This window comes from Chrysemys picta, chromosome 6 (assembly GCF_011386835.1).
Source record: "Chrysemys picta bellii isolate R12L10 chromosome 6, ASM1138683v2, whole genome shotgun sequence".
Lineage (NCBI taxonomy): Eukaryota > Metazoa > Chordata > Testudines > Emydidae > Chrysemys > Chrysemys picta.
The window spans coordinates 103286370-103305344 of NC_088796.1; the positions used below are offsets into that span (position 1 = coordinate 103286370).

The window sequence follows — 18975 nt, forward strand, 5'->3', positions numbered from 1 at the left end:
TTCAGGTGACTTCTGGCATTGTTACCAGTGTCAGTTAAGCAGGTTTAATTGATGAAGTACTCCAGCTGCCAGGGGCATGTCACATGGAATATTTTTTGCAGTATAGACAAGGCTTATAGGTGGAATTCATCTTGGTGAAGAGGACCTGCACAAAGCCGTACATACCACTGAAACCACCCAATAAAGCAGTGGTTCTCAACCAGCGGTCCGGGGCCCACTGGGGGGCTGTGACCAGGTTTCAGGTGGTCCTCCAAGCAGGGCCAGCATTAGACTCACTGGGGCCCAGGGCAGAAAGCCAAAGCCCGCATGGGGCTGAAGCCCAGGGCCCTGAGCCTTGCCACCCGGGGCTGAAGCCAAAGCCCAAGCCCAAGCAACGTAGCTTCGCGGGGGCACTGTGGCGTGGGGCCCCAAGCAATTGCCCTGCTTGCTACCCCCTAATGCCGGCCCTGGCTTTTATATGCAGAAAACCAGTTGTTGTGGCACAGGTGGGCTGTGGAGTTTTAATATCATATGGAGGGGGGGGGGCTTAGAAAGAAAAAGGTTGAGAACCCTTGCAATAAAGGCTTAAGTAGAGCTTAAATGACTCAAAGGACTATAGGTTCAGAGACAAAGGAGATAGGAATGGTATAAGATCATGGAGTAGATAGAGAGAGTTCTGTGCATCAGTGAATGTCACCTGAGATAGCTTGGGAAGCTGGAATCTAGATGCAACTTCAATGCTGGAAATTGGGGTAGGAACAGTGGGGGTAGGAACTAAACAGTGACCTGGAACGGTGTGTGAAGTGAAAACCTTTCAAACTCTTGTTATCAACACTGCTTTGAAGAATGCCTTTGAATTATGAAAGGAACAGTTTGTTCAGTTTACAGCACCTCAAAGATATAAGCAAGTCCACAGCACACCCAGTTAAGTCAAGTCCAAACAGACTTCCTTTCTCAAACAGGAATAAAATTCCATTCTCTGGTCATTAGAAAAGGGAGTCATTTTGTGCAGCCATCAGGAGGCTATTGGTGACACCTGAACTTCCCATCAAGTTTTTTTTCAGCTGAAAGCTCTTCATCATCTGAATGTTTTGGAAAGTTAAAAGAGGGCTGCTATGAATTTAGCATTCATGAAAACCTCAGCAACTGAAGTCCTGAATTTTGCCACAGAGCAGGTACAGTACAGGATTTGGCAGTGTAAGCTTCCCCACGCTGCTCCTCAACTCTGAGCTGGAGGAACAACCTCTAAGGAAGAGAGAGGGTGGTTCATTTTCCATGTCCATTCAATCCTTGGCCTCTCTGCTGCTGACAATGCCAAAAATGGTGCTAATTATTGCCAATAGGGAGCAACAAGCTAGAGGTAAAAGACTGTACATATATCCACTGTAAATCCCCAGAACCACGGAACACAATTATTAGAAAACAATGCTGTCCTTCCTCTCAGTCTGAATTCAGATATAAACTCCACTACAGTAAAGCCTCTTCATTTCTTTTTTCAAAAACACTTACATCTATCAGCTTTTCTATGGCACTTATCACCATAGTATATGAGCACCTGGCAAACATTAGTGAATTAAGCCTCGCAGCAACCACGTGAGATAGGGAAGAATTATTATTCCATTTTTACAGCTTTGGAAATTGAGTCACAGAGATTGTGTGTTTTAGCTACTCATATAATGAATTCATGGTAGAGACTAGAACCCAGAAATCCTGATCCCCCCAGCCTATGCTTTAACCACAAGACCATCCTTATTTTCTATAGTTTTCTGAATCTTATCTTCTTATCAGAGACGGTCCTTGATTCTGAGTCTGTGTTACTGATTCTTTGTGTTCTCCAGAAAGTCATGGTTGTCAGTAACTTGGCATTCTGTGGAGACACTTCCAGTAAGTTGAGTCATTTCTGGTACTCCCTGTACATTAGGACAGCATAGCTTTGTTTCTAAATGACTCTCCTCCCCAGGGTCTTTATGTCAACAGCTCTACCTAGTTATGTGCCTTAGAGAAAACAAAAATTACTTCCTGACATCTGCCCAAAAGCTTTTTTCTCTCTCTTTCCTCCCACGTACCTTGCAGCCACCTGCCTTAACATTTGAGCATGTGCAATTTCAGATTATTAAAAAACAAAAACAAAAAAAGCCTTGGGGTAAATGCCAGAGAGAAAAGACATGTGTGATCCAGAACTGGATTTTTAAAAAAAACACAACAAAAACCAGGTCAGGTAACAGTTTATCAAAATCAATGCCAAAGTAAAATTATCCCATTACAGTAGGTGCTGCTCACGCCTCCCTTTGAGCCAGTGGTGTGATTCCCAGCTCAAGTAAACATACCAACACGAGCTCAAATAAAGCTAGCCTGCTAAAGTAATGAAGGGTAGCCACGGTGGTGCAAGTGGTGGGAGGGGCTAGCCAACATGCATACATGTCCATCGGAGACACCAGGTACATATTGGGGGCAGCAAGCTTGTGAAGCTGTGGCTACATTTTTTTCTTTGGCCCACAAGCTCTATGAGAGCTAGCCTGAATAGGTTTCCTTGAGCGGAGAATCACATCCCTAACTCAAAGTGTAGACATACTCCCAGTACTTGATTTCCATTATAGCCTGCCGTTTTTCCATAGTCACGCTTTCTGAAATATTTTAGCTCTAATACTTGACCATGGTTGGTCTGTGCTCACTGGGAAATTTGTTTTGGGAAAAATCACTCTCCCACCCCCGCTCACCCCCCCCAAAAAAGATTGTAATTGTTTCAGTGGAAAACCACAGAGAGCAAAACCCCACAAAATGTTGCCTTAACATCAAGGGCAAGAGAACATTGAATCCGAGGGAGAGAGGGAGAGGGAGAAATGGATCCAGCAATTTTAGTCTGTCTTCCTTTATCTGATCTATTGAGAGTTTTATACTGCTGCTCATTGCTGTAGTATCTGAGCACCTTCTATGTAAAAATCAACAGCCATAGCAAAGTCCCTAATGGACCTAATGGAATCTCTGGTTCTTCTCCCTTTCGGGGGTATGAAACCTCTGTTTGGAGCATGGTTATGGTTTTTTGATTTGTTAGTTATTTTGAGGCATGGTTTTTGTTTATTTTGATTGGGGGCGAAGAAGGCAAGTAGAAGAGTGTGTTGACAGTGAGTGTCATTGGGCTTTGTCCAAGAGAAGGTTTTGCAGTGTTTCCTAAACATGACCAGCCTTTGGATCGGCCTAATCTTCTCTGGAAGTTTGTGCCATAACCTATTCTCAATTTGGCTGCATTCATCAATATTATGCTATTTTCTAATCTTTCATTTTTTTTCAAGACAATGCTTCTTCTTGTACTAAAGTTTTGGGCATTGTATTCTATTCCTGGATCCATAAGAATCACCAAGGGAATAGTGAGAGATTGCAGTACTACCACTCCCTTCTGCTTCCCAGCTCATTTCCCTTTGCCACTAATGCATGCCTAACTAAATATAACCTCTTATTAGGGTTGAGATACTGAGCTAAATTCTGCCTGTAAATTAGATGCACACAGAGCCCACAGTAATACCAACTGAGAGCCAGCACTGTGTGTTAAGGGTGTGACAGAAACACATGAAAGCCAGGAATATCAAGTCCATCATCTCCCATTGCACACTCCCTTCTCATCACAAGGGCAGTACAATTTAAGGAAGGTTGAGACCAAATTCTACCTTGACATAAATCACCTGCAATCCTCCTTATGTCATCTTTAACTTTGGATTTCCTGCTTTTATACCAGTCTGTGTCACATCATTAATCATAGCTCAGTGGGCTTTGTTCCCCTCAGTCTTTTTGAAAGATTCTACAAGGTGTATTTATTGGTGTAAGAGCAAATGTACTTCAGGTTTTCTGTCAAGTGTGTAACATTACCTGTCTCCATGACTGTAGGAGCTTGAGTGATTTCCCAGTTGTGACTATGCCAATGGCTCTGTCATTTTTTAAAGGGATCAAGGGGCAGTCACCTAATGTGAGAGCAACTTTGTGCTCCTCTGCCAAAAGCCAGTTTACCTGGTTAAAGGAACACCACCCACCACTGAAGGCTCCTTGGGTGGTGCAGAGAAACCACAAGGGCTCCAGACCACCCTCCTCCTCCTCCCTGCAGCTGGTGCTAGGAAGGGGACTGGGGATGGCCTTACACCCTGGCATACCAAAGGGTGTACATGCAGCGGGGCCACTGGAAGCCATTGAGGCTGCTCTAATTTGAGTGTGGTTTGAGCCTGGCACAGAGCAACCCCAGGGTAAAGGGAGAGAGTAGGTGTCTTTAAGGCATCTTTGCGCACACAACCTCGAAACTGTGTTGAGCACACTTCTGGCAGAGCCATGAATTGAGACACATGTTTAGAAGATACATGTAATACGTGATTTGTGAGCAGTTACAGCCCCACCATTCAGCACCCTCAATTCTCACTGAGTTCAGGGTGCTCAGTACCTCACAGAACTGACCCCTAAGTGGCTAATTGTTTAATTTTAAATGGATCAGAGAGCTCTAACAATCTGGTGGATGCCCTGATTTTGTGCATCTCCTGTTTCTGCAATTAGTTCTATGGGACGGGGTTCTTGGCAGGGGACAGGGAAGGGGTCTTTTGCTTTTGGTGAAAGGTCAGAGGATGTTGATGATTAGACTATGTTCCTGCACTAAATTTTCACAAGCTGCTGTTGTGGCAAGCAGTCCTTTTTCAAAGGCAAAATTTAATGTCTATAAAAACAAGATCTACCCACTGCTAGCCACATGTTTTGCCCTTCAGGATTTGTTATTATCTTAACACTTTTAATGACATGTGATTATCATAAGATATTATCCTGGGTAGTTTGTTTTCCCACACTTTACAATACACAATGAGGCAGAAAAAATCTGGAGGGAAGAAACAACCATCTCTAAAACTGTTCTCTGCACTGTACCTGGGATAAACATGCCATTTTACTTTACCCAGTACACACTGCCCAGCGAAAAAGGCGGAGATATTCTGTAGGTCAATAAACAAACAGGAAGAGGAATAAATAGATATTTGGTTTTGCTCAAGTAAAGCCTGGTCTCTTCTAATGATAGAGCTGACTGACCTGGCAGGACAAGGGTCCAAGTTGCACTCCTGAAGTTTTGGCTTTGGCTTAATATTTTCAGGGTAGTAGTGACAGTATTGATCAGCCACCACCCGGCTGCTTCTCAGATCATAACACTCAGCAGATGTCAGCTGGTAACCTGTGACATTCAAAGAGTAAAAAAACAGAGCATCTGAGCTCAATTTCTTTCTCTGTATATGTATTAAATACAAGTAAACCCTGGTTTTGTACAACATTATCCAAAATGACAGTCCCCCTCAATGTAACAAAAGGCTTACCCCAGATTTAACAAACTTATTTTACAAAAAGATTAGGTGTCTCCCCAAACCTTCATAAAACAGATTTGCCCCCATACATTACCCATTAAATCTATTAAATATAGATAGGATCAATATATATAAATAGATCTATAAACACACACACATACTTTAACTCACAAAAATACCTACACTACTGAAATTACTTCTTAACTTTTATTTATTTATTTTACTTTAGAGCCACAGGAGCAATATAATTCAGTTAGCACTGCAAAGGTAAGTAGTCATGCTTCACAGTTCATATTATTGTATTATAAAAGCATATACATTAAAAGACTAAAGAGCTGATTCGGCTCTTAAATGCACTATTATTTGTAGAGCCCTGCGCGGATACAAATTTATACCCGCGGATGCAGATATCCGTGAATATAAATCGGTATCCACAGAACTGCAGGGCTCTCCTGGGCACCACAGCACTGAAAGGAGCAGAACATGGGGCTGCCGCTCCCAGGAGCCCAAGGTCCCGCTGTGCATTTGTGGCATGGAACCCAGATCCCTTGAGTAACAGTCAAATACCTTAGCCACAAGACAATATTTCCTGTTAATGGTGTTATGCTGGTGTAAAATTTATTTCATTTGTGCTGGTGTAAAAACAGTATAAGTGAAATCTGCATTAGGGCAAGAAAGCCCAGTTTTCAAAAGCTTATGCCTAAACTGCATGTGCAAATGGACATTTAAAGGATAACGGTGCACCTCAGTGGCCATTTAACTCATAGCCTTTAAGGTCAGATAGGAGCATCATGATCATCTAGTCTCACCTCCTGCAAATTGCAGGCCACAGAACCTTGCCCACCCACTCCTGTAATAGACCCCTAGCCTCTGGCTCAGTTACTGAAGTCCTCAAACAATGATTTAAAGACTTGAAATTACAGAGAATCCACCATTTACACTAGTTTAAATCTTCCAGTGACCTGTGCCTCATGCTGCGGAGGAAGGTGAAAACCCCCAGGGTCTCTGCCAGGGGAAAATTCCTTCCCAACCCCAACCCAGCGATCAGTTAGACCTTGACCACATGGGCAAGTAGTAACTCGGAGCCCTCCCATCTAGTGTCCCATCACCAGCCACTGGAGATATTTACATGATCAACAGTAGATATGCAGTTTTAGTTAGTAAGCTATCCTGCGTCATTCCTTGCATTTCAGTCTGCACTCTAACCTTCTCCTCTTTTGTAATTGTAATGCTGCCAGACTCACTTCATGATCATGTAATTTTGTTTTATTTTCAACTTAAAAAAATAGTTCAAAAAATAAGAAAGAAGGAGAAACCTACCATGCAAGTGTTGAAACACATGCAGCATCTAAATGTATGTATTGTAAACAATAATTTTTATGACATTATTTAAAGCTACTATGAATGTGCAGGACAGAACTTTGAAGGCTCACTACTTCACATGTGTAGCTATTATTTAAAATATGAAGGCAGTCAAGACTGTAGTCTTAGTTTCATTTTAATACATTTTACATGGACCAAAGATTTACCAATACAGTATTTAATAAACTGCAGCAGAGGTGTGACTAAGTAACAGATCCAAAATGCACTGATGTCAAAGGCAGTTTTTCAGTGGGTTTGGATCAGGGGTAAAATTTTCAGAAATACCTATGTGACTTGGGACCCTAAATCCCATTTACAAAAGTGATGTAGGTACTTCGAAAATGGGACTCCTAAGTGCCGAAGTCACTTTTGAAAATGGGACTTCGATGCTTTTGAAATTTTTACTTCAGACCCTAACAACCCAATAAGTAACACTGTATGTGGCCAGCACTGTACTGGTACTTAAGGGAATTTGCATATTTTCTTTTCACTGAGTTCCTTTTGATTTGACTACATATCTAATTATCTTATATATTCACTGAATTGTGTTATCTATTGTTGTAATTAACCCATATGTAATCAATGTGTGACGAATAGATTAAATTTGTAGGTATGAGTATAGGAATATGTAGAGGTATTATAGAGGTATAGGATTGATAAGGATGTATTATTGGTAAGAGTTTGTTAGGTATATAAGTAATATAAGGCAGTAAAGCAACACCTACAGGCCTGAGGCCTGCCAAATTTCAGCTTAGCCATATCAGGCCTTAGGTCGGAAAGAAGTTGACACAACTAGCTGACCCAAGGGCAACCTTGTAACAATAAAGTTTCAAGATTATTGTAACAGATGTGATAATGGGTGATTGGAAAATATGCCACAATATGCCCATCGCTATCGCAAGATGCCCAATTGTAACATGATGGGAAATTCTGCATTGACTGCAAGTTACAATGGGGACTTGTTGATTTAAATGTTAATGAAGATAAGGAGAATTAAGAAGATGGCCTCTGCAAAGTGGGGCATCCCAACATTTATTAATAAGGGTTACGAGCATGAGTGTAACTCAGGATAAAAGGGGTACCCTGGCATGAATAAGGGAAGACGAACCCATCAAGAGACCCACCTGTTGAAAGATCCACCCATTTCTATGGTGCCCTTGGGGATGTGAATATGTAAACATTAATAATAGACTAGGACTTTAAGGTCAGAAGGGACCATTATGATCTTCTAGTCTGACCTCCTGCACAACGCAGGCCACAGAAACTCACCCACCCACCCCGTAACAAATCCCTGACCTATGTCCGAGCTATTGAAGTCCTCAACTTGTGCTTTAAAGACTTCAAGGTGCAGAAAATCCTCCAGCAAGTGACCCATGGCCCCCTGCTGCAGAGGAAGGTGAACCCCCCCCGCCAGGGCCTCTGCCAATTTGCCCTGGAGGAAAATTCCTTCCTGACCCCAAATATGGCGATCAGCTAAACCCTGAGCATCTGGGCAAGACTCACCAGCCAGACACCCAAGAAAGAATTCTCTGTAGTAACTCATATTCCACCTTATCTAGTGTCCCATCACAGGCCCTTGGGCATATTTACCGCTAATAGTCAAAGATCAATTAATTACCATCCCGCCATAAACTTATCAAGCTTAGTCTTGAAGCCAGATATGTCTTTTGCCTCCACTGCTCCCCTTGGAAGGCTGTTCCAGAACTTCACTCCTCTGATGGTTAGAAACCTTCGTCTAATTTCAAGTCTAAACTTCCTGATGGCCGGTTTATAACCATTTGTTATTGTGTCCACATTGGTACTGAGCTTAAATAATTCCCCTCCTTCCCTGGTATTTACCCCTCTGATATATTTATAGAGAGCAATCAGATCTCCCCTCAGCCTTCTTTTGGTTAGGCTAAACAAGCCAAGCTCTTTGAGTCTCCTTTCATCAGACAGGTTTTCCACTCCTTGGATCATCCTAGTAGCCCTTCTCTGTACCTGTTCGAGTTTGAATTCATCCTTCTTAAATATGGGAGACCATCAGAATGGACGTTATAGTTACTCTCCATCTTGATTCACGTACATATAACTGGCATTAGCATTGATTATCGGCATAAGAAGATTTGCAATAAAGGGACAACTGATAACTTGTGAATGTTGATGAGGTCATTGATACTGTTCTTCATGTGCTTCTAGAGTCCCCCAACCCAATGATGTTCCTCATGGTGAGTCTCACCTTGCTCATTCTGATAATGTAGCCATTAGGGAATGTGAACCTTTGGCATCTGTCACTGTGGTTTAAGATATCACTGGCAATACCAACCTATCAATATTATAAAAGGCTACAACTATATATCCTTTAAAATAAAATTCCAAGAATTTCCAAAATTGCAATGGAAACTTCTTTGTCTACTGCACTTAAGAATGGTTAAAGGTAATAAAATAGAGCAAGATCAAGGGAAAAAACCCACATAGGGCCAGGAACTTCCCTCACCTCTCACCCAGGCAGGAGAAGATCTGTGTATAGAGGTACTGCTCCGGGGCCCAATGCCAATATCATACACCATGGGACCTGATTGTGGACTCACTCTCCAAGTATATAAGTTGCAGGTTACTGTCCATCTTTTCATTCTGGGTGAACCTTTCCCCTGCCCTCCTTCGCCTCATCCATCCTCCTCAGGGTGACACCCTCTCCTTTGTGGAATTCTTGTCCTCCCTAGAAAAGGGGCTTTCATCAAAGCTGTTTGACAGATTGGCCAGCAAGGATTTATACCTTTTGGTATCTAATTATAAACAGTTGTGACAATCAACTTTGTAAATTAGTTTTGCATGAATGCAGTGTAGAAAACTATGAGAAGAACACGAAAGCAGTAAAGCTGCAAGATTTCCAATCTGGTCACTACATGTATTACTGGGGTCATGAGCAACATATTGCTCATGACATTGCTACATAGTATCACATTGCTACATAGTATCACATGTGTTGACAAGTCAGCTTGTCTTACAGTTTTTGTTTTCATTGTTGGTCTTCAAATTGGGAAAAGACTGGACCAGGCACGAGCAGGTTACTGGGAACTCCTTGAATTAAAGCCCTGAGGCTTAATATCAAGCTACATAACTGATCACGTGTGCCCTGATTAAGGGAATAGTCTAACTTCCCCAGATCCCTGGCCCAGGATGCACTAGGCAAAAGCCTGGAATGATTCTGTTGACAGCCTCTTCTTCAGTTGTTCCAGAGTCAGGAAACTGGAGAGCATTTTGTCAGGAACATGGATTTTTCTGCCTTCATCAGGAGGGTTAGAATGCAAAGGAAAGTCAGTTACCAAACACTGTCAAATACAAACTCAAGAGCCCAAAAGAAGAAAGATAAACTAATTGTGACAATGGCTTGCATACAAAGGCCCATATCCTCAGCTCCGGCTGAGGGGTGCATAGTACAGCTCTGGAAGGGGACAGTAAAGAAGACCTTTGCACTCCCAAGATTCTGGGCCTGCTGAACGGCACACTGGTCCCAGGAGTAACAGCTCTAAAGGGCCCAACAGAGCAGCCACAGATCAGCATGAAAAGGAAATCCCTGGCTATGCTCCATTTTCCTTAGTCACATCCCTAGGCCATTAGCAAGGGAAGAGTGGAGCTGTTAACTAATATAGAATATGTATTATGCGCACCATACATGCATGTATGTATGCATTGAGCATCAATAACATTAAGCACAAATACTGTAACAGTGATATAACCTAAACTGACTTATACCATAATCCTGTTCACTTATGCTAAATATCTCATAACTCCTTGCATTTACTGAAGTGAGCATTTGGCATAAGCAGACAGGAAACTTGTCAAAAATCAAGATACATCATTGTGACTTAGTACGAGCTAGGGAAGTACCTTCACAGACAAGTACCTGGAATGCTAGCTGTGACACTGGCAGACCAGGTGCCAACTCATGCCAAGGCCCCAGGCCTCACTGAACAGTGACAAATGCATAGCTGGAAACTAGTCTGACTCACCTGCATGTTAGCATTTTTAAAAATAGACGTTAAGTTTATAAGAACGTGTTTAGACTTTAGGAAATATTTGTAAATTGCTGCATGCGTTAATCTCAAGCAATTAAAAAAAATTAATCATGCTGTTAAACAATAATAGAATACCATTTAATTAAATATTTTGGATGTTTTCTACATTTTCAGATTGATTTCAATTATAACACAGAATACAAAGTGTACAGTGCTCACTTTATATTTATCTTTGATAACAAATATTTGCACTGTTAAAAAAATGGTATTTTTCAATTCACCTAATACACGTACTATAGTGCAATCTCTTTCTCATGAAAGTTGAACTTACAAATGTAGATTTATGTATGAAAAAAACTGCACTCAAAATAAAACAATGTAAAACTTTAGAGCCTACAAGTCCACTCAGTCCTACCTCTTCTTCAGCCAATCGCTGAGACAAACAAGTTTGTTTACATTTACAGGAGATAATGCTGCCAGTTTCTTATTTACAATGTCACCTGAAAGGCAGAACAGGCGTTCGCATGGCACTTTTGTAGCCGGCATTGCAAGGAATTTAAGTGCCAGATATGCTAAACATTTGTATTCCCCTTCATGCTTCGGTTTCCATTCCAGTGGACATGCTTCCATAATGATGATGCTCAATAAAAATAATAATGCTGTAATTAAATTTGTGACTGAGCTCTTTGGGGGAGAATTGTATGTCTTCTGCTCTGTTTTACCCACATTCTGCCATATAGTTCATGTTATATCAGTCTCGGATGATGACCCAGCACATGTTGTTCATTTTAAGAACACTTTCACTGCAGATTTGGCAAAAGGCAAAGAAGATACCAATGTGAGATTTCTAAAGATAGCTCCAGCACTCGACCCAACGTTTAAGAATCTGAAGAGCCTTCCAAAATGTGAGAGGGGGGTGAAGTGTGGAGCATGCTTTCAGAAGTCTTGAAAGAGCAACACTCCGATGTGGAAACCACAGAACCCAAACCTCCAAAAAAAGAAAATCAACCTTCTCTGGTGGCATCTGACTCAGATGATGAAAATGAACAAGCATTGGTTCACACTGCTTTGGATCGTTATCAAGCAGAACCCATCATCAGCATGGACGCATGTCCTCTGGAATGGTGGTTGAAGCATGAAGGGACATATGAACCTTTAGGGCATCTGGCATGTAAATATCTTGTGATGTAAATATCTTGCAGCAACAGTGCCATGCGAATGTCTATTCTCACTTTCAGGTGACATTGTCAATAAGAAGCGGGTAGCATTATCTCTCTAAAGTTTTACATTGTTTTATTTTTGAGTAGTTATGTAACAAAAAAATCTAGATTTGTAAATTAGACTTGCACGATAAAGAGATTGCACTACAGTACTTATATGAGGTGAATTGAAAAATACTATTTCTTTTGTTTGTCATTTTTATAATGCAAATATTTGTAATCAAAAATAATAATATAAAATGAGCACTGTTACACTTCGTATTCTGTGTTTTAATTTAAATCCATATATTTGAAAATGTAGAAAAACATCCAAAAATATTTAGTAAATTTCAATTGGTATTCTATTGTTTAAAAGTGTGATTAAAACTACAATTAATTAGAATTATTTTTTTTAATCACAATTAATTTTTTGAGTTAATTGCATTAGTTAACTGAGATTAATCAACAGCCCTAGTAAAGAGAACTTGTAAAATCATCATATAAATAATACCAGCTGAAATTTGTAACTTGGGAAGCACGTAATGCTGTAATGTAACAACGCTGCACAATACATTTCCTGGAGACTGGTATCATATAGAACCTTTCCCCCTGTACTATATTATTATTGGCTTAAAGCAATAAACCTGGCTGACATTGGTTATTTGGCATCTTGAGTATATTTTACAACAAACCAAAGTGAGGTCAAGCAACTGACTATACAATTTATCAACAGTAGCCATCACACCAGCTTTATACCACTTAATCTGGGCCATTATTTGACAGCTTTATCATTCACTATGGCCACATGGTCTTCAAGGTTTCAGCAACAATAGAATTTAGGACTTTCTAATCCAAAAATACAGGCTACTACCATGGAAGTGACAGGAGAATCTCCCTTACCTGCAGTAGTATTCGTGCTCACGTTTTCTGTAGACTAGCCACTAGAAGGCCACAGTCACAAATAACTGAGCAGGTCTGAGCTATCTAGTAGGTGGGATCTCTCTCTCTCACACACACACACACGCTATATATTACCTCCTCCACAGGATGCTGAACAAGGAAAGAAATCAGTTTCCCTCCATCGGTGAATGATGGGCTGATAGAAGATAAACTGAACCGCGCTGTCAGCAGCACCAGCGTAACGGACCTGAAAAAGATGTAATGATAATGGTAAAGCTGCCACAGTTTGTGACACTAACACTCATTTTGCTGTAAGGATCTTGTAAATACCATGCATTACATGAAATACCAGAGGCATTTTGTAATTAAAAACTGAGAGGCACAAACAGAATGTTGCCTCTTGATATTCAGACTGAACCATTGCCAGAAATTACACGCACACAAACGGTTAGCGAGTTGGGTCCATGGTGTTTTACAGCTTGTGTTCTGTAATGATGAAGGAACAGAAGTGTTATTGCTATTGAATAACTTTAAGGAGAGCTACCACACAGAGGACCTGGACTGAACTTCACACCACCAGGAGATCATCCACTGGCATTTACTCATTTAAAACAACACACCTTTCCTCTGCCTCACTCCAATGAAGGTTACATTCTTAAGAGGGGGAGTGGCTTCAAGACAATGAAAGGCTAGACACTGTAGTAGCATAGAAAGAAAGATAGCTGATTGTACCAGAGAGAAACACATGCACATAAAAGAAACAGATGCAACTATCAATGTTACTTTAATATATATAAGGAAGTAAAATACTTCAACTAGAGCAAACTAAAGCTTTCAGGAAGGTCTAATTCTTTACTGTGCCAGGAGTATCTCTTATTCGGTCTGTAATGCATTCATATTCTCTCTCTTTTCTGTGGTGCTGTTATATATTATAAACTTGTCCTTTTAGTTAATTGAATTTTGGATTTCCACATACAGTTTAGGATCTGATTGTATTTTTAATTACAGGCTCAGGTTCTTGGTGGTGGCCAAGGCGCATATGCTAACACTCAGGAGGGATGTGTGTGCATGTGTATTGAAGTCATTCTTTGTGCTCCTCCCCCCGTCTTGGGTGATCTGTGTGCAGGACTGGTCCCCTGGCATAAAGCAGAGTGCCTGGCTGGTAATGGCCCCACGGGGTTGACGACAACGAGGCACTATAGGGCACAGGGAAGCCCTGGTCCCACACCCTTTCCCCCAGTGATGCTCCTTACACTGACAGCTGGGAGGGGGATAGCATGGGAGCTGTTGTGCCACTAGAGAATCCCCCTAGGCTGGGTGTTATTGCCAGGGCTGAATGTGTCAGTGTTGCTAGGGCTGTTCTGCACCAGTGCCATGGTGCAAAGGGGACACAACACAGGGGAGATTCTGACCCAGAAGTCAGAAATGGAGACGGTTTATTAGGTCACCTAGTCCTTCCCCTTGCCAGTGCAAGATTGTTCCCTGAAGTGAGTTTTTTAGTGCTTTATCCAGACTAGTTTTAAATGTTTCACACACTCTGTCTCCATATAGTCAGTTTGTTGCTCCATTTTAATCTTTTGGGCTCTAATTGTTTTTAACTCTTTCTTTATTTCTCCCTCCAAAAATTGAGAAGCACCGACAAAGGGAAAGGGACTAGACAAAAAAGCAAGAATGAAAAAAATGACAAATCAAGTTGAATTGAACAGCAGAGTCTGTGTTGTGGGTTTCTCCCCTGCCCTCCGTAGATGGACAGAAACATGATAACAAATCACAGCAAATCTTGAACTGCATGAAGGGGGAAAGAAGAAAACGGAAATGCTGCAGGATATGTTGGGGGCCACAAGAGTTCTGGTCCACTGAGAGTATGCTGGTCTCTTCTAATTAGAGTAAACACTGAGGTAAATTCCCAACAGAAAAAATACAGCTGTAGCAATATAGGTTCCTCAGCAAATGAGAGGCCTCTTGTATGGATTCATATCATTTAGTTCTGTATGTCAGAAACAGGATATCTAATTCCTTGAGCTGGGATGGTCCATTAATCAACTCTTCAGAAAGACCTTTCTTAGTTCACAAGAGCCCAGCACACTCCTGGGACTAGCACAGTATCATGCTGGAAGCCATTAGAGAAGGTCTCTGGTTTGAACACACAGAAACAAAATTCACTGGGGAGAATTTACTTTTCCTCTTTAAAATAAAGATCAACAATGATGCTTAAACCAAAAAGATCCACTCAGCTGTGCAGTCTTAGGTGGAACGAGATAAATGAGAAGATAGATTACACAGGGCTTAGTAAAAGGGAGGACGGGGGAAGGAGTTTCACATCAAAAGTCAGGAAGACATAATAACCCATCTCCCCAAAGAGTATCCCTGTGTGTCTGCGATTGTCTGTCTGATCTGACAGAGAGAAAAGGCAGATGCGGATCTTTTCCAGAGCTAGGTGGAAGTTACCCACAGAACCATGACAACCACATGGGTACAAAGGAATCACAATGAGCTACAGATGCGAACTGAATGATACTAAATAAGTCAGGTGAAAGAATCAGACAAATCACTGTTTATTTTCTCTATTGAGTACTATAAGCACAGGAAGACCAGTGTATACTGATTCCATGCAGCAACAACGTCTTTCGAATTTTGTTTGACAATTTGTTAAACCTAAGGGTTTGATCCAGCAGAAAATATCAGTGGTTGTCTAACCCAGGCAAGACCCAGAAAGTAACACATGCTGGCTCTGTAGCACATCAAATGCTTCAGGAGACAGTTCAGATTGTTGCACAGGGCCAACTCCCACACACACAGTCCAAATTGGAAGACTAGGAAACTTGTGAAGCTGTCCCATCTCCAGTAGCCTAGCTGTCCTTCTCCTAGACTCTGCCCTACCAATAGTGGTAGCCACCACCCTGAGAAGAGGAGGCAAAGTCTTTTAAAATAATAGAGAGAAGAAACTCCAACTGACGTTGATTTGCTGTGTGGTCCTAGGGATATCACTGAGTCTCAAAATGGCATATACCCATTTATATTGCATTTAAAACTGTTTTTGTAAATCATTTATCAAAGTGGTGCACATGTGTGTGTACACAAGCACCGGCTGTTTAGTTCCCTGATGAATAACTGCACTTTGTTAAAATACGATATTGATTTGGGAAAAACTGCAGCATCCTGAATGAAAACCAACAAATAACCTAACATTTGAAGCACAAAATTAACTATGTTTTGGAACAATTACATTTCCAAATGGCCCTTCTGTAGCAACAGATTTGCTAGTGTAACGCTGACAGACCCTGGTAGTTGGCGGGTGGGATCAAACGTGGGACCTCTGGAGCTTAGTGCATGAGCCTCTACAGCAGGGGTCGGCAACCCTTCAGAAGTGGTGTGCCGAGTCTTCATTTATTCACTCTAATTTAAGGTTTCACGTGCCAGTCATACATTTTAACGTTTTTAGAAGGTCTCTTTCTATAAGTTTATAATATATAACTAAACTATTGTTGTATATAAAGTAAATAAGGTTTTTAAAATATTTAAGAAGCTTCATTTAAAATTAAATTAAAATGCAGAGCCCTCCAGACCGGTGGCCAGGACCCGGGCAGTGTGAGTGCCACTGAAAATCAGCTCGCGTGCCGCCTTCGGCACGCATGCCATAGGTTGCCTACCCCTGCTCTACATCATGAGCTAAAAGCCAACTGGCTGTTATCTAAGCCTGTAGAGCAGACTCATTAATTGCTCTCTCTTTAAGTGGTCTCGGTGGCAATAGATGGGATAGAACACCACACCCAGAAGGTGTGTAGGTTACACTGGCACTGTGCTTAATCCTGCTAGCTCTGGGGTTAAGTAGGTTGAGCATCCCAGTCAGTGGGAATCGGGGGAAGGAGGCTCATCACATCAGATAGGTGCTAACATCTTTCAGGAACAAGACGCAACAGAAGACCACCAGTTTTGTGAAGATTTGGGAGAATGCATATGCTCACATCTGCCCCAGGGGAACCAACTGGTTACTTCCTCTTTGACAAACAGTCACTACTGATTTTTTTTCTCTAAGGCAGAAAGGAAGGAAGGGCCCCCGTAATTAATTCTTATCCCACATTTCTCTGCTTTTTAAAACTGTTTTTGTAAATCATTTCTCAAAGAGGTGCACGTGTGTGTACACAGGCACCGGCTGTTTAGTTCACTGATGAATAACTGCACTTTGTTAAAATACGATATTGATTTGGGAAAAACTGCAGCATCCTGAATGAAAACCAACAAATAACCTAACATTTGAAGCACAAAATTAACTATATTTTGGAACAATTACATTTCCAAATGACCCTTCTGTAGCAACAGATTGAAATATTTAGGCTTTATTTTACATAGTGCTGAGCTGTCCTTTGAGTCATCAGAACAAAATTAGCCTATATCATTAAAAAAAAGCGATTTGGTTTTTGCAATGTATGCCTCTGCAATCTATTTATGTCTGTCTGTTATAGATCACAGTAATCTGACTGCCAGGACTGTACTAAGTTTACATCAGCAGTTATGCTGTTTAATCAGCAGGCATTATTAACTCATCCTTTCCTGCCCATCAGGTAGTTGTCAGTGTACGATCTATGGTCAAGTAAGGATGTCTGCATTCTAATAAAATGCCCAGAGACTTTATGGAATTTGTATGTGTGCATGTGTGTGTTTGTGTTCTTTTTATGTATAATCCAAACCAGGGGTTGCATCACTCTGCACTCTCTTTTGTCTAGTCAAGTTTGATCTGGCATGTTATGATCTAACTCAGTCACCACCATCCCTACCATAAAAGTTCTGAAGAATTTTTCTGCATCATTATCACAGATGCTTTTGCAAGTGCCAAATCCCAAACCATCAAGTTTGATTTCTTAATGGCAAACTGAACATTAAAGCCTTATATTAAGTAACATATAAAGAAGGGGGGGCGGGCGAGTGAGCCACATCTGGCATATGTAATTTTGACCTTTTTATGTTAATAAAAATAAAAATGGCAAGACTCTTTTGTACAAAACTCTATAGTTATAGTGCTTTAATATTCCTAATTATATCTACAATTAGAGAGCTAGGGTGTGTAGGAGACTAATTGCTGTTCCTAATTTGTATATGCAGGAAAAATAATTTAAGATGATCATTTAAAATAAAACAATAAGCACAACAGACTAAATAAATAGAGATGCTGAAGGCTTTCAACTGTATAGTATAAAACAGAATTAGAGGCTGATTCCTTTAATACTTTTTCGTTCCTTGGAGGAAGGAATGCATGGCGTTTGAGCCCCACGGATTATTCTCCCAGTCGATTTTTGGCCTCAACTTCCCTTAGTTTCAAAGGACCCGAGAGTGGGGCCAACTGTCTTTCTGACAGATGAGAGCTCCCTCTGGTGCCTGTCAATGTCACTTCTTAATCAGCCAAGGGAATCACCAAAAAATGACAGGAGGCACTGACCAGGGACCAGGGACCAAGCACAAATCTTTGTAGTGGTGTCAGCCTCTGCTCACCAAGAACAAGGGATCAAGCATGATCACTGGGGCGACTATTAAAACAGACTCTTTAAAGTGTCATTGAACCTAAGCTTTCTACAAGTCTAAAATAAAAAGCTATCAGGTTCAGGTGACTGCTAGACTCTCAGTAGCATCCCCAAGAAAAGAACCAGCATGCAAATGAATGGAATGGAATGGAATGGAATGGGGGAGAGGGAGAAACATAACTGCAATGAACAATCTACATTATACACACACACAAATTATAGCAGGCCAGGCAAGTTCCCCCTCCCCCAATTACATTACTGAAATAGGCCCCCCCCCCTTTTTTGTGGTTACTATGGACTTCATGAAGAAAAGCAAAAAAATATTTTTGAGGGAGAATGCACCCTTATCACCCACCTTTTTTATCTTTTTTATCTTATCACCCAAATTTTGTTTGACTCCTGCCAGGCCCATTCCCCACACCTTAATAGCTCAACTTCCTCTCCCGAGTGGCTTCTTTCTTATTCATAGAATCATAGGACTGGAAGGGACCTCGAGAGGTCATCTAGTCCAGTCCCCTTCATTCAAGGCAGGACTAAGTATTATCTAGACCATCCCTGACAGGTGTTTGTCCAACCTGCTTTTAAGAAATCCCCAATGATGGAGATTCCACCACCTTCCTAGGCAATTTTTTCCAGAGCTTAACCACTCTGACAGTTAGGAAGTTTTTCCTAATGTCCAACCTAAACCTCCCTTGCTGCAATTTAA

At 41.2% G+C, this 18975-nt stretch overlaps 1 protein-coding gene across 10 annotated transcripts in view; it reads right to left on the reverse strand.

The window, feature by feature from the left end:
* The window catches only part of ADAMTSL1 (ADAMTS like 1), a 690570-nt gene that overhangs the window by 142531 nt on the left and 529064 nt on the right, over positions 1-18975 (reverse strand). For all 10 annotated transcript variants that reach the window (XR_010588651.1, XM_065549471.1, XM_065549470.1 and 7 more), the window contains 2 exons: positions 12889-13000; positions 5029-5167 (listed from right to left, as the gene is read on the reverse strand). Coding sequence is in view for 9 of the 10 variants with exons in the window: in XM_065549471.1 (XP_065405543.1) it covers positions 5029-5167; positions 12889-13000 (251 nt within the window). In the remaining variant the exon portion in view is untranslated. The remainder of the gene's footprint in view (positions 1-5028; positions 5168-12888; positions 13001-18975) is intronic.